The sequence below is a fragment of the Hemicordylus capensis genome, chromosome 3 (genome assembly GCF_027244095.1).
Source record: "Hemicordylus capensis ecotype Gifberg chromosome 3, rHemCap1.1.pri, whole genome shotgun sequence".
NCBI classification, from domain to species: Eukaryota; Metazoa; Chordata; class Lepidosauria; order Squamata; family Cordylidae; genus Hemicordylus; species Hemicordylus capensis.
In genome coordinates this window covers 274,354,771-274,371,618 of record NC_069659.1, presented here as the reverse complement: position 1 = coordinate 274,371,618, position 16,848 = coordinate 274,354,771, and the positions used below count along the sequence as shown (strand labels likewise).

The following is a 16,848-nucleotide window of genomic DNA, read 5'->3' as shown; positions in this document are numbered from 1 at the left end:
TTCCTGAGCTACAACCCCACCTCCGCCCCCTCCCTCAATAATCTATATTTGGCCATTCATTTACTAGCGTGTTTTGGGGACCACACAGATGGATCACGCACGCGCGCACGCACGGGGCAATGTTTATTCCTCGAGCTATCCCATTCTCACTTTTATTTTTACGGAGAGGGGGAAAGCTTATGTCAACTTCGCACCTCTGTCTGAAGTCTCGAAGTCCTTGATTCTCCCGCGCGACAATGATAACTTCTGATTATTCACCCCTTTCCTACCAATCTGCACCAGCTTAGCAAGGAGGCTGGCGTTTTGTGCCTAAACTTCCTTCTCATTATTTTGGCAGGAGATGTCTAATGACCCCTAAGGACTGATCCGGCACACTATGTCTGCGAATCTAATGCTGAATCCTGTGCACATTTACCTGGGCGTGAACCCCACTGGTCAAAGAGCAACTTTTTCTCAAGTAAACATGCATAGGATTGTAATACTGCAGTCCTATGCACACTGATTTAGGAGTAAATCCTACTGAACTCAGTGGGAGAAGGTTGGGCTGCACGTGCACTTTCTCCCCCTCCCAATCAGCAGCTCTCAAGTCCAATACGAACTACTTACAGAAAAGAAAAGACCCTCACCTTCGGCTTTATATCTTCCACTCTTCCACCAATTTAGAATATGGAAAAGGTTTGCTTTTTAAGCAGAGACAGATCACGGGTACTAATGATGGCATAAAGATTGTAAGATCCCCCACCCCGCATGCATGCAGATGCTCCAGTTACTAAACTGTAGTACTGTGTGTGAAAGTTGAGTGCTCAACAAAGTGCGTGCGTGCGCGCGCGCGCACCCCCCCCCCGTGCTGTTTCCACCCCTTCACGCCGAATTTTTGTGCAAATGCGCTTCAGAAGCCCAGAGTCTATTGTTTTGTTTTGGCTGCCCGTGTTTTGTTTCCTTAGGGTCATTCCTCTACAACTGATAGACTCCCCACTCCTTCTCCTTTGGCATTGTCTCCACTAGACCCTTCCTCCCTTCCCCGCTTCCCCCCAACCACTTCCCTCTCCAAAAAGGATCATTGTTAGTTTCTCCACTTCCCCCCTCCTCCTGTTTATTTATGCACACGTCACCGGGGAGCCCCCGCCCCCTCCTGCATCTCATTATGTGCCTAGTGTGTTTCTTTTTCCCTGTCAATAATCCTGGATCCCAGACTTCTCCGTTCCTCCGGATTTCGATCCCCCTTTTTCTATCTGTCAATCAGCGCCGCCTTTGAACTGAAAAGCTCTCAGTCTAACTTCAACTCACTCAAATCCAAGCGGCACAGGCTTCCTATATCTGCGGCTTCTAATCCCCCCCTCCCTTACAGCTGACTTGTTTGGCTTGTTTACTGCAATTTTTTTTATAGTTTCCCCTTCCCCCGTTTCTCCCTCCCTCCTTATATAATTTTTATTATTATTAATTTTTTTGTGTCTGCCCGCGTGTGTCTCTGTGCGCGCTGATCTGATTTTCGGAAGAAAAGAGGGAGAGAGAGAGAGAGAGAGAGAGAGAGAATCCAGAAGAAGGAAAAGAAGAAACCCAAAGTCACTGGTGCAAAAGGAAAGGAGCAGGGACACTGCCCTCCCCTCCTCCTCCTCCCTCTTTTCCCCTCCCCAGGAGGAAAGAAAAGGGAAAAAATCACGTTAAACTTGGACTCCTTTTTAAAAATTGCAAACTTCCCCCTTTTCTTTTTTTTTATCCTTCCCCCTTTCTTTCTTTCCCCCCTTCCCCTCCCTCTTTCTTCTTGCAAAATTGCTGCTGGTGGGGTAAGCCAGGAGGAAAATGCCGCAACTCAATGGCGGTGGAGGGGACGATTTGGGGGCGAACGATGAATTGATCTCTTTTAAAGACGAAGGGGAGCAAGAAGAGAAGATCTCGGAGAACTCCTCGGCGGAGAGGGATTTAGCCGATGTCAAATCGTCTCTAGTCAATGAATCAGAAACGAATCAAAACAGCTCCTCAGATTCGGAGGTAAGAAGAATCTCTTCGCCTCCCCCCTTTGAAACACACCTGCCTTATTTCACCTTGGGGTTCCCGGGGAGAAGGGATGGGGGGGGGTTGCCATGGATGGTGGGGGCGACCAACTGAGGTTTCGCTCTGGATTGCAACTCTGTTTCATGCGTTCTGATCGGTGAATGCCCTGTTGCTACATTTGTGAGTTAGTTACATATATATTTATGTTCTGCCTCAAGTTTTACACAAACTTCTAATTGTTCTTTCTCTCTTCTGTTTTTCTTTCCAACCTGCCTCCCTCCGGTCTCCTGGTGGTTTTTATTTCTCTCCCTTTCTTGCTTTAAGGCGGAGAGGCGGCCTCCGCCTAGGTCCGAAAGTTTCAGAGATAAATCCAGAGAAAGTTTAGAGGAAGGTAAGTTGCTGATCGCTCCCTTCAAGCTACCCCCCCTTCCCTTTTGGGGGTGCAGATCTGGAAATCTCCAGTGAATCTCGCCCCTCCCGCCCAAGATGTGCCCTCTGTGGACGCAAAACTCTGGATTTGTTTGGTTTGGTTTTTCGAAACACTTTCTAACGGTGACTTTCCCCCTTCTTTTATTTCGTCCTTTCTCCTCGTTTCCCCGCCATGTTAGCAGCGAAAAGGCAAGATGGAGGGTTGTTTAAGGGCCCACCATACCCTGGGTATCCCTTTATAATGATCCCCGACCTGACCGGCCCCTACCTCCCCAATGGATCCCTTTCACCCACGGCAAGAACGGTAAGTAACATTTTCTTGGCTTTTCCGCCGCGATCGTGCATTTCCCTCCTCTCCCTCGCGCTCCAAAGTCCCCTGAAGGCTCCTGCATGTTGCACCCGCTCCTTTCCCCACCCCCCTCCCACCATGGCACTGCCAGAAACTTTCCAAAACTTTTGTGCCTTCCGCAGAATGGGGGGGTTTGTTTACACTTCGCCATGTTTATTTCTTTACTTTCAGTTTTGTGTGTGTGGCTGGGTAGAACAGCCTCTGATTATTTTAAAATAAAACCAATCCAATAGTTTTAGCTCCCCCTCCTTCTCCCAGCAACAGATTCTCCGCTCTAATTTCCACAAAACTATGTGATTTCTATAGTGCTCTGTTTTCTTCGGCCCTCTTCAGTGGCGACTTGGTTTCTTTCTCTCCCCTCCCCCTTTTCTTTCCTCCCCCTTAACCCTTTACTTGCTGCCACAATCTTCCTGAGTTAATAATTTATTGGAAGAGTTGCTACTGAGTAGTTCGTGTTCAGTTTTATCTCTTTTTGAAAAAAAAAATTGTTTTAAAATATATGATGGACTACAGCTTAACTCTAGCCACCTTACTTTTCTGGATCTGCTAATTTGTATTTCTAGGGAATTTGAGAACTTTATGGCACTTTTTTGGGGTGGTAAACTGTGTTGACATGCCATTGCAAGGCAACATTTTTAAAATCAACATTTTTTTTTTTGGCTTTTTTTTTTAAGTTCATGGATTTGAATTTAGTGGGAATAGATACAAGCCCCACCCCTAGTTAAATGTTCACAGGAGAAAACTACCCCTTCCTTAACCAGCTTTTATTTTGTTAGAAGGAAAGATGTGAATGAATTTCATTTTTTAGTTATGTGTAGCTGAACCAAACTCTTAGAAAGGGCCAGCACATGAGTACAAAAAAGCAGGTGGACTCCTAGAAACGGAAAATGCCATTAAAAAAACGTAATTTTAAAAAAAAGATTACACTTGAAATATCTTTTTCAAAAGAATGCTCTGCTAAAGAGGATCTATATAAAAGAATATGTACGTGTGCATGTATAAATAACACACACTCCCACTTTTCCTTTATGGGTGTGGCAGAAGGGTCAGAAAGCATGAGTCTGTGAATGGAGGGAAGAAGTTGCTGTAGTAGCCCTCAGATTGTGGTTTTATTAAAGTTTTGAAAGGTGTAAAGGGTTGGCTGCCATTCTCACACTACCTTATGGAATTATGCCAAATCCACCCCTTCTCCCTCTGTCCAGAGATCATATATTCTTCATTAACCTTTTTTTAAAACACCATTTAAAACCACCATGAATATCAATGCCCCTAGGGAGCACAGAATTTGTATACACTTGTCTATTAGGGTTTTTTTAAAAACACAAATTAATCTTTTAGTTGCTGAGATTATTCTCCAATCTATTCCCTTCTCTGTCTTCCAAGCTACCATTTGCCTATTTCCATTTTTGTTACTGATGGCAATTCAAGACAGAAATTTGAAGTAGTAGATCCACTGTTAAGTAGTTGCTGAATCCATGGTAGTGTATGTCTATACACTATATATGGGGTGTTTTCAACTTGTCTGATCTACAAGTGTTTTTAAAGCATTTCAAATGTTAAAATGTCTCAGAATTGTTTTCTTAAAGTCCAATTTCAGATTAGAAATTACACATGGAAAGGATGACAAAATAGTATTTACTTGTATATTTTTAACTGTTTTGAAGGATGAGGTTAACCCAGTCAGGTGATTTTATAATTGACTTTTATTTTGGGGGTATGGTCTTGGCAAGCAGAGATTTTGACGACCACAGTTTTTTGCATAATAGAAAGGAGAAGTGGCTGGGTTTTGTAATTGCGAGGTGGTGGGACAGGTGAATTGTGCTATATGTTGGTATGAATTTTTGTGGTTATTTTGTGGCTGCTTAAATTATGCAGTTTGAAAGTACAGCTTTGTTATTTCTCAAAATAGTTTTCATTCAAAATAGTAAATAATTTTGGATATTTAGAGAAGTTTGGCAGGTGATATAGACATCATTTTTTTTTTAAAAAAGGTTATATTCTGCCACTTACATTTTATCTTTAATTGACTACAGTTATCACTTTATTTTGGATCTGATTCATTACCCTTTGAAATGAATAAGAAATATTTTTCTATAGATGAAATAGGCTTTGGAGCAGGCCCTCAGTGGTTATTGATTAATGGAAAATAAGTGTAAATAAATATCTTCCTATTTCCATTTATTCATCTATTCTGATAATATACTGTTTCTGTGAAACAAATGCATTGTATAAAAGATAGTTTTATTTTAGTCTGGAGATAACAGGTGACCTTGTTTTCTGTCTTCACATAGTCAAAAGATATTTCTGTATTCTATAGGCAATTTAATGATTTGCATGTCAGCCACCTGTGCATATTTTCAGATCTTCTGCTCCCATAGATTTTTTTGTGCTCCTATAGATTTGTGGATACAAGTTAAATTATGGGTTTTAAAGAATTTTTGTGGCACTAGCCACAAAAGGACAGTAATATTTAAAATTGATTATTTGTCACACTATTCAAGGTATATTCATTGAACCCAGTAAATAGATTAAAAAATATTTATATAAACTACACACAGATTTTCTCATATAGATAGAAATAGCATATAGCAGAGAACAAATGTACTACATTTTTCATTGTAGGTTTAAAAATTGGTTTTGTACAATTATTTCATTTTTTACTGTGTTGGTCTGGTAATTTTATTTTTATTTAGAAGAATCTTTGCTGTTCTTAAAGATATCCTTCACTTTTTTGAAGTTCACAAGCTAATTCCTAGAAACACTTATTTCTCATTTTTCCGCTTTAAATAATGTAAAGAATTATGAAGTATCATTAAATCTGCTTATGATGAATAATACATTACTTTAGAAATAATGCTGTAATCGCTGAAGACTCCATACAGCTTGATAGCAATAATTTTATTTTGAAATGACAAAGATTCTTCTACATGATGTTAATTTTGGATTTGTCTGGCTCTTAAAAGGACTAATATGCACTAAGGAGAGCTCTTTTAGGAATGTAATAATGCATCCAAGAATACTCTTGTGTAGGGACTGTGGCCATGGTGCAATTGGAGTAACAAAGAATACTACATTTCAGCTTGTTTCAGTAAAATGATTAAGTAGCTAGATGCCATCCTAGTTATGAACACAATTTTAATACTAATATATGGTTATTTTAGAAGTGTTCCTTTAGACTTTTTTCTAAATTGTTTGCTTTCTGCAAGGAAGATTTGTTGCAGTGTGTTCAAATGTGCAGTGTTTTGCATTTGCATCTAAACTTAAAATGCTTAGGGTAGAAAAATGTGTGAGTGACCTGTTTGTGACATGGTGAATGCCCAATAATGAAGCTGTTTAAAACAATGCCTTGGAAAATGTACTTTTCCTCTTCTGTCTTCTGAATTAAACCACACAATCCTCTGCAAAAGAATGTGGATGCTGGAGTGTGAAGAGTTAATGGTGTGTGTGTGTGTGTGTGTGTGTGTCCCACCCCCTTTCTTTCCTCTGCCTTGAATTGTTTTGACAACACTTTTCAAAAGTGTGACATTCTGAGCCCCTGCAATACAATGTAATATTACTGTAATTACACAGGTCATTACATTTTAAATAGAGAACAATGAAATGCTTATCAAGCTGAAAAAAAGAACAGGTGTTCCTGCCCTTCTTTGGTATTTATGCTAATTTGTTTTTCATCTCTTTTAGAAATATTTGTAGCTCAACATTGTTAAGGTTTCTGTCTCCAGTGTGATGTTTGATTAGTTGCTGATCTTTAGGGCTGAAGCCTAAGTTGATTTCTGAAATGGTGTTAAACTAGTTGGACGTTCACAATGTACGCACATTTTGCGTACATCAGTGTGTTTGTGCTTCATATTTTGAATAAGCTATTCATTGAATTATTCCGTTCACCTTCTATATGGTGCTAAAACAATAACGGTGAAGTTTTTCTGGAATGTGTAGAAATAAGCTATTCAACAACAGATGATCTTCTGACACCAATCAAATGAAGCACAATCTGAAAACCTCTCAGTTCTTCACAAGGTTAGAACACTGTCTGCTTCAGAAGTGGCTTGTGAGGCATATAATAGCACCTAGCATTAGCTTTGTTAACTTCTTCTAAATAAAGCATTTAAACTTACCTAGCAGAATTTCATTTTAAGGGGGGAAAAGGGATGGTTCATCACCCAGCTTTGCACTTGAAAGGTGTGGAAGGGAAGAGGCTGGGGTTCAAGAATAAATAGGATAACTATAACAAAGTTTTATGCGTCTTACAGCTTTTAAGGTAATATTTGCGCTGTTTTTCCTTGAGTGCCCAAAGATTGACATTTGTTGTAAGATAAGTTACAAATATAATAAACTCATCAAGAGCTTGTCTTTTGGATTCAAAGTTCCAGGGTTCATGTATTCATAACCAGAGTCTCTTTCTAATGAGGGTAGAGAAAGGACAGCTGCAGGTTGTGTGTGTGGGGTTTTTTATTTTTTATTTTTATGAATGTGTGTGTTTCTATACCATGACTAAAGCTGCAAGGCCCTCATTTCCAGCTGTCTGGCAGTTATGTGGAAGTTGGATTATTGGCTGTTAAGTTTGAGACAACCTGGATTTAACAAATGCTTTCCTATGGAGGGAGTAGGTGACTACTTGAGGGAGGGAGAGAAAAGGAAAGGAAGGTTAGTGGTTGCTTTTCAGACTTATAGACTGGCACACACAAACATTAGATACACTTTGGCCTAAAGTGCATGTTAGTTGCCAACAAAAGAGTGCTTGCAGGTAGAGAGTATGGATTTTTTTTTAAATTTCAGTGTTGTAGGTGGAATTAGAACGTTATTCTTCCCACACCTTACCTGTTGTGGGAACTTCTTGTCTCTTGCTGCTCCAAACTTCAACTGCTGCAGACGCAGCTGCTTTATTGTTTGCACAGCGAGAGAGGTTTGTAGCCTTCCAAGCCTTTTTTTGTTCATGTGTTTTCTCTTTGTACTGAGCTATTGCAAATATGCGAGCAGCACAGCCTTGCCTGTTGACTCGTAATTGGGCACGTTTGTGAAGGAAATGGTTAATTTTATAACCAAAGGCAAACTTGCACCTCAACAGGTCTGCTGAAAGAAATGTGCCACAGTCATTTGCTGGCAGGCAGTGGAGGGTCATAAATCTACAGGGTTTATTTACAGCCTATAACACTTATGAATGTTAAGATATTTGACGCCACGCTGGCCTTATAATATCCAAGGTCCACAGACACTGGCAGTGGGTCAGGTTTCTTTCACTAATTATAAGCAATGAGAGATGGGAGAGGTGGGGGAAATTGGGGAAATAAACCCATGAAAAGCTTAGATTGTTTTTGTGTGTGCTCTTTCTCCTAAGTGCAGGGCTAGCCTTTTTATATAAGCTAGAATTAACACTTGCAGTGCTAAGGGCAACGTAGAAAGTTATAAGCAAATATTCAATACAGCTTGTGTATTTTTTTTTTAAAAATCAACATACTTACTGTCTTGTGTAGGGCATCTTGACAGGAACCCTGCAAAAAATATTTCCCAGAATACTTTCAGGAAACCTGACATAATCTTCAGTATTTGATGTGCTATTGAGGTGGACAAAAAAATCACATGTCAGGATTAATACACGAGTAAAATGTATTATTGGGATGTATATTATGACTTCTGCCTTTTAAATTTTGTTTTAAAATGCTGTGTTCTTATGAGATTATCCAGAGAAGAGACTGATAGAACATTTTTCTGTTTAAAAGCAGCTGGCTTTAAAGCATGTGCAACTCTTCCCCCACCCCTTTGTTTTAAAAAAGAATTGAATAAAATCTGGGGTTTACGGCGTGGGAAGTTGAGGAGGGAAAACATGTTAGAAGAACGTCAGTCTGGGAAAGAATGTACAAAAATCCAGAGGCCAGGAGAGAATAATTGGTTGTCTAAGGAAGAATGCTAATGTGTAGGAAGAGATCTTGGAGATGTGAAAAAGATCTTGGAGACTTGAAAAAATATTGTTGGGATCAGCTGCTGAAGGGGAAGCTAGGTACCTAGGGATTGATTGGCTCTTATGTGTCAAGAAGAGTGGGGGCCAAAGGGGAAGCATTGCTTTGACGGTTCTCCCCTCCCCCAGATTTCCAGATTAAACAAGTGAATTGTTTAAATGCTTTTACGTGAAAAGAGTGCTTTTCTCTTGGATGGTATGTACATCTTTAAAAAAACCACCTATATGGGCTTTAAAGAAACTGCTAAGAACATCCCCACCCCCCAGTAGTCCAGTTGGGGATTCTAACATATTCAGCTCACAGATACTAGTTTGGGCAAGGAGATCAGACAGGAAGAAATTTACTTTTTTCCTCTGGTATGTTTATCCCCTCTTCTATTTGAAATAACTTTTTTTTAAAGGTGACCAAAAAAAGCGACAATTTTTCACTAGATGCTCAAGAAGTCTTGGACAATGTTTTATTAATTTTCCTGACCAGTAGAGTTCTGTAACTTATTAGCCTCTAGGGATAAATTTGAATCCCTTAACACCATATTTACAGAGGTGGTGTGGTAGGACCTTTTAACAGGTTATCAACAGTGGTGTTTACTTGTTTCCCCAGAGAATTCATTCACAACTGCCGTTTAATTTCAGCTTGGCACTGGGTCTGTTCTTTTTGTTTTAAGTACGCCAAAAACTTGATCCTTCTGCATCTTGAGGCTGTTTATACCTAAGCAAGCAGCCATGAATGAGTTAAGTGCTAGCTAGAGTTTTGCTTGGTGAAAATAAATTTGGGGGCCTGGATGGCATTAACAGGGTGCAAGCACATTTTACAGAGCTTAATTAGTACGAACTGTAATTGTTCCTGGCCTGCCAGGAGGAGTAATGTGCAGGAAAAGTGGAGTCGTTCTTTTGCAGTCTTCAGTTTTAAAACGATAAATCACTTGCATATTTGTGCAGTGATTCAAATGGAGCTGAGACCTCTCCATCTCAACATGTGGTAAATTGTAAAGTCAATGAATTGCAGATGTAGGCTACAGTCAGATTTTGTGTGTGTGTGTGTGTGTGTGGAAAATGCAAAATGAATGGGAAAGAGGAACTGCATAAATATTTACTGAGAAGATCGCTGGGCTTTAACTTGCTGGGCCAAGTACGATGCACGAAAGATACTAGTAATTTTGCTTTTAGCCATTTAGTATAGTTTTAAATAAGCAATATCAAGAGCAGAGACACTTCGCCTTGGTGAACATTACTAATCCTTGAGAAACAACAGTGGCTTTTGTGTAAAAACATATAGCAATCAGATTGGTAGAATGCATCCTATTATTTACACCTAAACATATGACTAAGAAAATGTTATTTAAAGTATTTCTGCAGGAAAACCTTTAATGAGGGATGCAGCCAAGGGTGCGTCTTTCTTAGAGAATATACTACAAGTTCTATAAGAGATCTGTTTCTACATTCCTTGCACACCCAGAAGTCTCATCAGCTTCACTGAGACTTCCTGCTTGAATAAGGGAGGCATAAAGATCATGACGTTCATTTTTAGCATGTTTGAAATGCTCAATGACCCCATTGTTTTCATCTTGGTTATTCAGAACTAAATTTTAGTCTGATTTAGGCTCCATTTACACAGCCAACCAAGACCAGTAGTTTCCCCCCCTGTTAACATAGATACATCCCAATAATTTGAATCTAGAAAATTTTAACTTTCTCCAACACACAGTAGTAGTATGATCCCTGGTAGCAGATTCTTAATAATCACAGATACTCTACTTTGCCATTTTCTCCTAATAGAAGTGGTTTGGTTTTTTTTAAAGGAAGAGTGGTATAAAATCAGTGGTACTGTAATTTGATTGTGGATGTGATTTCTTCTTTTCATGGTGCTATTTGGGGATCTTGGGACATATACATGTTCTGTGCACAACTGTAGATATAAGTACAGTGGGTGTTTACTTATTTGTATGTAACAGAGTTAATCTGTTGGTTCAATTCAGATGTTGCCTTTCCCAGTTTCTAAGCAGGAGCATAACTCAGGCTTGTATTCTCTTATGTCTAAAATGGACTTTCTCCATCCCCTTGGTTTGCCATAGTAATCAAAGCTAGCTAAAGCTAGCACAAAGCATTGCCCCAAACTCTGGTTTGTAAACCCACTTTAGCCTAGGTTTTCAGATCATGGCTTGGAGGCAGTCTTGGTCTTCACTAACTGTCATTACTGATGGTTGAGTATTCATGGCAAACTATCAGTACAGCAAACTATAGAAGGCAAGGGAATATGCATCAACAAGGTTGAGTGGGGGCAGAAAGAATGAATGTTTCTGGTTAATTGGAAATTGGGAAATGCAACATCTGAATTGATCCATTGGTAGTAGAACTACTAGCTTACATTCTGACAAATCACACATGAAGAGAAACTGTGGGGATGTGACTGGGGCCTGTGTCTAGCTCGCTCAGTAGCTCTATGAACGTGCTGCTGTGCAAGCAGGCAAAGTGCCCTTGCTCTCCATAAGCATTCTAGGAAACGCATTGCTGAGGGCCAGTGATGTGGCCTTATACAATGGCCTTATAATGCCCTTGTACAAAACTAAGGTGTGGCTGCATTTGGAGTACTGTGTGCAGTTCTGGTCACCACATCTGAAGAAGGACATTGTAGAACTGGAAAAGGTGCAGAAGAGGCCAACCAAGATGATCAGAGGCCTAGTAAAGTAAAGTTGTGCTGTCGATTGGTGTTGACTCCTAGTGACCACAGAACCATGTGGTTTTCTTTGGTAGAATACAATGGGTTTACCATTGCCATCTCCCATGCAGAATGTGATGGTGCCTTTCCACATTGTCCTGTATCACTGCTGCCTGATATAGGTGTCTCCCATAGTCTATGGAATTCTCTGCCACAATATGTAGTGACAGCTGATAGCCTGGATGGTTTTCAGAGATGGTTTTCAGAGGGGTTCATGGAAGACAGGTCTATCAATGGCTACAAGTCTGAGGGCTATAGGTTACTTCCAGTCTCAGAGGCATGATGCCTCTAAATCAGGGCTGCTCAACTTTGGCCCTCTTGCAGATGTTGGCCTACAATCTTCATAGTCCCTGGCTATTGGCCACTGGGATTATGGGAGTTGTAGTCCAAAAACATCTGGAGGGCCTAAATTGAGCAGGCGTGCTCTAAATACTAGTCACAGGGGAGTAGCAGTAGGAGAGAGAGGGCATGCCCTCAGCTCTTGCCTGTGGGCTTCCCACAGGCATCTGGTGGGCCACTCTGTAAAACAGGATGCTGGACTAGATAGGCCTTGGGCCTGATCCAGCAGGACTTATGTTCTTATGCGTTTCCTCTCTTCTGGAGCAGTTCTGGAGTGCAGGCAGAGTGGAGTCGTTTGGCCCGCTTGCATAACAGCAGGTGTGTTGAGGGACTACGGGAATTGCACCTGGGTCCTAGTCATGTCCTAGTCTGTCTTTGTGTGTGTACTTCATTAGTCAGGATGCTGGCCACTGTGTATAATTAGGCCTGAGTAAATTCCACTATAATGTGTAGCATTATAGTTCACATGTGTAGCAAAGACCAGGCTTAGGCTCCTGGTGGCGGTGTGGCAGCAAACCTTGTAGGGAGCCTCGGCTGTTAGTCAGGGTTAAGGGTGCGATCGAGCTCTTACCACTGGCTAACTGTTCGTGTGTTGGTGCCGCTCAGCTCCATGTGGCACCTACACACAAGTAGCCTCCTAGCCTGTGTCAGGAGGCTCCCTGACGCACGGTGCATTATGGGAGTTCTAGGGGCTTCATGGTTGCCGGAAGCAACCAGCGGTAATCTGGGCATCTGATCTGTCGCCCAGCAACCTCAAGGAGATTATCTGTGTGGGAGGTAAGAATTCCGAGGCTTCCTCCCCTCACCACTTTTGAGCCCTTTCTTCTGATCATGAGAAAGGGCTCAATGTTTGAGTTATCTAAATGCTTTGGAAGTCCCCAAACCATTTATATAGATGAAGCAAGTACAGTGGGGTGTTTTTGCCTTTTTTGAACCTAGAATTATATAGATGTTGGGTTTTAAGGCACTCAAGTTATACAGTCAGGAAAGATAGTTAAAAGTCTGGAATCCCTAAGAAAATTAACAAATTGTAGGCAAAGCTAGAATTTTGCTCCCTTACATCTAATTTATTAAGTGATAGCAGAGCATTCTTTTTTTGCATAGACTTTTTTAAAATATGGATTTTCAGTGTTTTTAGCGCATATCTGCATTGTGCAATAGAACAGTCAAGACATAGATTTACTATCTCAATTAGATTTGGCCTAAATTGCGTCCTTCAGGTTATAGTGACACACTAATGGAGAGCTGAAAGGTCCGATACTTTTTTCTTGCGTCTGGAGAAATAAAATCCAGTACAATACTCAAGTATTTGTTTTGAGTAGGTCTGCATTTATGGATCTTATTCTAGAGCATGTTTTGATCATGGCTCATAAAAATAGATGAAGTTGCATTTAATTCTAGTTCTGGGATTAGGTGTTCTGTGACTGAATCTAACTGCATGTAAAAGTCCTAAAATGAAGAACTCATTCTTTAGTCATTGTAACTATTAGCCAGGTTCAGAGATCATGATCCCAATCCCCCAAAGCATGATTTTGAGACAGGGAACATATTCCTGTTATCCAAGAGTTTCCTCCTTCAACATACTTTTCTAATCATAGAGGCACTTCACACGATTAGTGTGAAGCACTGGGAGGGTTAGTGTGCACACTCCCTGCACACAAGCAGAGTGCTCGCCCTGAGCAGCTGGATCGGCCGCCCACGTGACTACCGGCTCCATCACAGAGCTGGTAGGGGTGGTGGGGATTGGAGGTCCCCTGGCCCCCGGAAGTTCCAGCATGCCCTGCGTGAGTGTGTGGGGCATATTGGAGAGACCCCTAAGAAGGGAGGCTTGATGGAAACTCCCGATTGGGGGTGTCCTTGCGACTTGCCATGGACTTTCCCTGGAGCATAGACATGCTGCGGCATCTCACGACCCGAAAACCCAGGTTAGCAGAGTGCTCACTCCACTAACCAGGATTAAGGGGAGCGCTTTTAGGTGGGCTAGCTGCCAGAGAACCACTGGGCTTGCCCCCTAGCCTGATGGGCCTCACAACCACGTGAAAGCGGGCTGGGCTGCATTAGTCTGCTTTTGCATTGTCGTGTGAATAGCTTCCCAGCTTCCCATCGAGTCTGAACTGGCAGTTGTGGTTAACGCTTTCTCCAGATCATAGTTTGTAGGTCAGGGCTTGTGGCATCTGAACCAAGCAACTGTTTCATAATTAGTATTTAAAATAAGTTATGAGTGAATGAATGATTCTTGAGATCCTCCTCGCACACGAGCAGGGAGGGAGCCAGGCACGGAAATTACCAGCTCCGTGATGGAGCTGGTGGGGGCTGAGGAGTTTGGGGGCCGCACGGCCCCCGGAAGCTCCAGTATGCCCTGCACAAGTGCAGGGTTTGAGCCAAACTATGGTTTGAGCCAAGAATTTCAAACTGTATGGTTTATGCCCATGACAAAGTAACTACTTGTATGTATGAAAGGATAAGGGAGCATGCAACCATAAAGCTCATTTCTGAGCCATTTTGGAAGGGCTGTATACAAATAAAATAAATAAACAAATAAATAAATAAATTCCTGTAGCACTAAACTATAGTTTGGCATTAAGCATGCCCCAGTCCCTTGACTGAATTGGACTATAGTGATCTTAGTGGTCTCTGAAATTTCCCACTGATATAGTAGTTATTGGGGCCATTCACATGATGGGGGGTGGTGCAGCTGGTCCAACTCATCTCCCCCCCCCCCAGACCCGCTCTGAAATGTTTCTGGGAGCGCGAACTGTGCTCCCAGATGATTTGCGCTGCATGGTGAAGTATGGAGCTCCAGACACCGGAATGACATGTCCCGGCCTCCGGATATGCACTGTGTCCTGGCGTCCTACAGTGCAGTGTGCATTGCATTGCGGAATCCCCCCAGGAGACTGTGTCCATTTGGGCTGAACGCAGCCCCAGCAAACAGACGATCCCAGAGCCTGGCTGAAGGGCTCGGTTGATCCTTTAACCCTGACTAAATGCCAGGTTAAAAAGCTGGGCTAGATGGCACTGCCTAGGGTTCTTATGTGCACCCTAACCCAGGTTGAGCTTCCCTAGCCTAGGTTACGGTGCATGTGAGAAGAGCCTCATTTTCTTCTTGTCAAAATATGTATTCTATATTTACCTGTATGTGCTATAAACACATAAATAAATTACAAGTCTCTTTTTGTTAAAGTAGCAATTAAATTTGTATACGCTTACTATCACTGATGAAAATAATGTGATGTAAGTTGTTTGCCAAACTTCTTGTCATTCATGAAATGATTTCTTAAGTTGGTTCAGCTTATGTTGGTACTTCAGCTCTACAGATAAGATTTAACCCAATTTAAATGCTCTTACATTAGGAGCTTGCCACTAAACCTGTTTCAATTAATTTAATTTTTAAATACACTACTTTTGTCGGAGAGAGCAGTGCTATGTAGAGAATAGTATTCAGAGATTGGCTGCATTAGTCTTGGCAAACTGCTGCTGAATACATGTAATTTAATGTTCACTGGTACAAACAATCTCATGAGAAGATATGACCTTGAATGCTATATCAAAAGAATATCTTCTGGCACCTATGCTGGCTAGTATTTTAAAATGTATTTTCCCCTGAAATTTTTTATATATATATAATATATATATATGGCATCTTTTCTAAAGAGGTGTGGCTTATTGTTCCTTGTATGGGCGTAAAATGTTTTCTTTTAATTACTAAGCCCTTCGTCTAGCTACACTTCTCTTCACCTTGAAAGCATTATAACTAAGTGTAAAAGGACTATTTAAAAATATGCATCTGTGCCAGGGGAATACTTGATGAATTCTGTCTGAGAGGAACTCCTTAAGAACATAACTGTTATTTCTTTGCATTAGAAAACACTAAATCACAAGACAAAGCACTTCTCTCCTCGCTGATAATAGTTGGTTGCATCTGTGTAATCACCCAGCAGTACTTGTAGCTTATGTCTCTCTGTGTATATCTACACCTATATAATGAAATACACTTTTGTACTGCAATTCAAATTTTCTCATATCTTCAATTTCTTCTTGTTCCCATCTCAGCTGTATATTTCTGTGATTGCTTGAACAAATAAAATAAGTGCAGTGAAATTTGTAATATGGTCACCATTTCATTAATATACTTGTAGTGATACTGTCTGGTGGTGTGTCTATATTATTATATTTATAATTTTGATAGGTATACTTGCTCTCAGGTGCTATTCATTGTGAACTGACATTCCTGTGGATACCATGTGTTCCAATTGACCAGGGACACCATAGGGTTTGGGAAAGAAAAGACTAGGCAAGTTTTCATTAAGCTCTATATCGGGCAATTGGAAAAGAGGAGAATAAAGCAAGCTCAAAAGAGGGACAATTTGTTAATGTAGCATTATGTGCTCTAAAAGGAAACTTCTTTTAGACTAGAGTGGTTCTCAGGCCAAGCATTTCAAACTTGCAAAGAAACCTGTCCAGAACACACAAGTTGTTTGAACGGGGTGCAGAATTGTCACAGTAATTAGAGCAATCTCTGCTAACTGAGTGGCAGCTTTTATAAAGAACAGAAGACAAAGGGTTCAGATTCATCTTTCCCCTACTCTCTCTGCCCTCCTCTCTTCTGTGATTCACTCCTGATCAACTGTTGTTTCTGTGGGTATGTGTAAGTGAAAGAGGGGGAAGGGTGAAAGAGGACAGGAATGTTTTGCACTGCTTACTCATCATTAACTTTCCTTCTTTTTGATGAACCTAGAGTAGACCCCCCCCCCATTATCTTCAATGCCAAGTCTATTTTGTCATCCTCCCCTTATGTTCTACTGTGGTGTAAATTGTTGACAGTTGGGTATCTAAGTCCTAGTAGTCTTCTAAGTAAGCTTTGAGGGGACTGATTTGTTCCTTTGTTTAAATAATGGTCCTGTATTTGTTCATAGTCTTGTATCCTTGATTTGGTATAAGGATTTTATGCAGGAATTGTATTCTCATGAGAAAAGATTTTGGAGGTAAACCCCTAGGCTTTTCTTCTTTGTAAACCATATGGTTTGTCATACACTAGAAGTGCAAGCCATTGGATATTTATTCAGAAGT

The 16,848-nt window shown here is 40.9% G+C and overlaps 1 protein-coding gene across 27 annotated transcripts in view; it reads left to right on the top strand.

Annotated features, from left to right (window-relative positions):
* The first annotated feature begins 1,167 nt into the window (after nucleotides 1–1,167).
* Nucleotides 1,168–16,848, top strand: part of TCF7L2 (transcription factor 7 like 2) — a 286,203-nt gene continuing 270,522 nt past the window's right edge. For 24 of the 27 annotated variants that reach the window (XM_053308560.1, XM_053308537.1, XM_053308561.1 and 21 more), the window contains exons 1-3: nucleotides 1,168–1,989; nucleotides 2,317–2,383; nucleotides 2,601–2,725. In XM_053308560.1, coding sequence (XP_053164535.1) covers nucleotides 1,801–1,989; nucleotides 2,317–2,383; nucleotides 2,601–2,725 — 381 coding nt within the window. In that variant the 5' untranslated portion in view covers nucleotides 1,168–1,800. Of the gene's footprint in view, nucleotides 1,990–2,316; nucleotides 2,384–2,600; nucleotides 2,726–4,579; nucleotides 4,602–6,992; nucleotides 7,029–16,848 lie in introns of those variants that run through there. The other 3 variants (XM_053308530.1, XM_053308540.1, XM_053308539.1) reach the window with 3 other exon arrangements.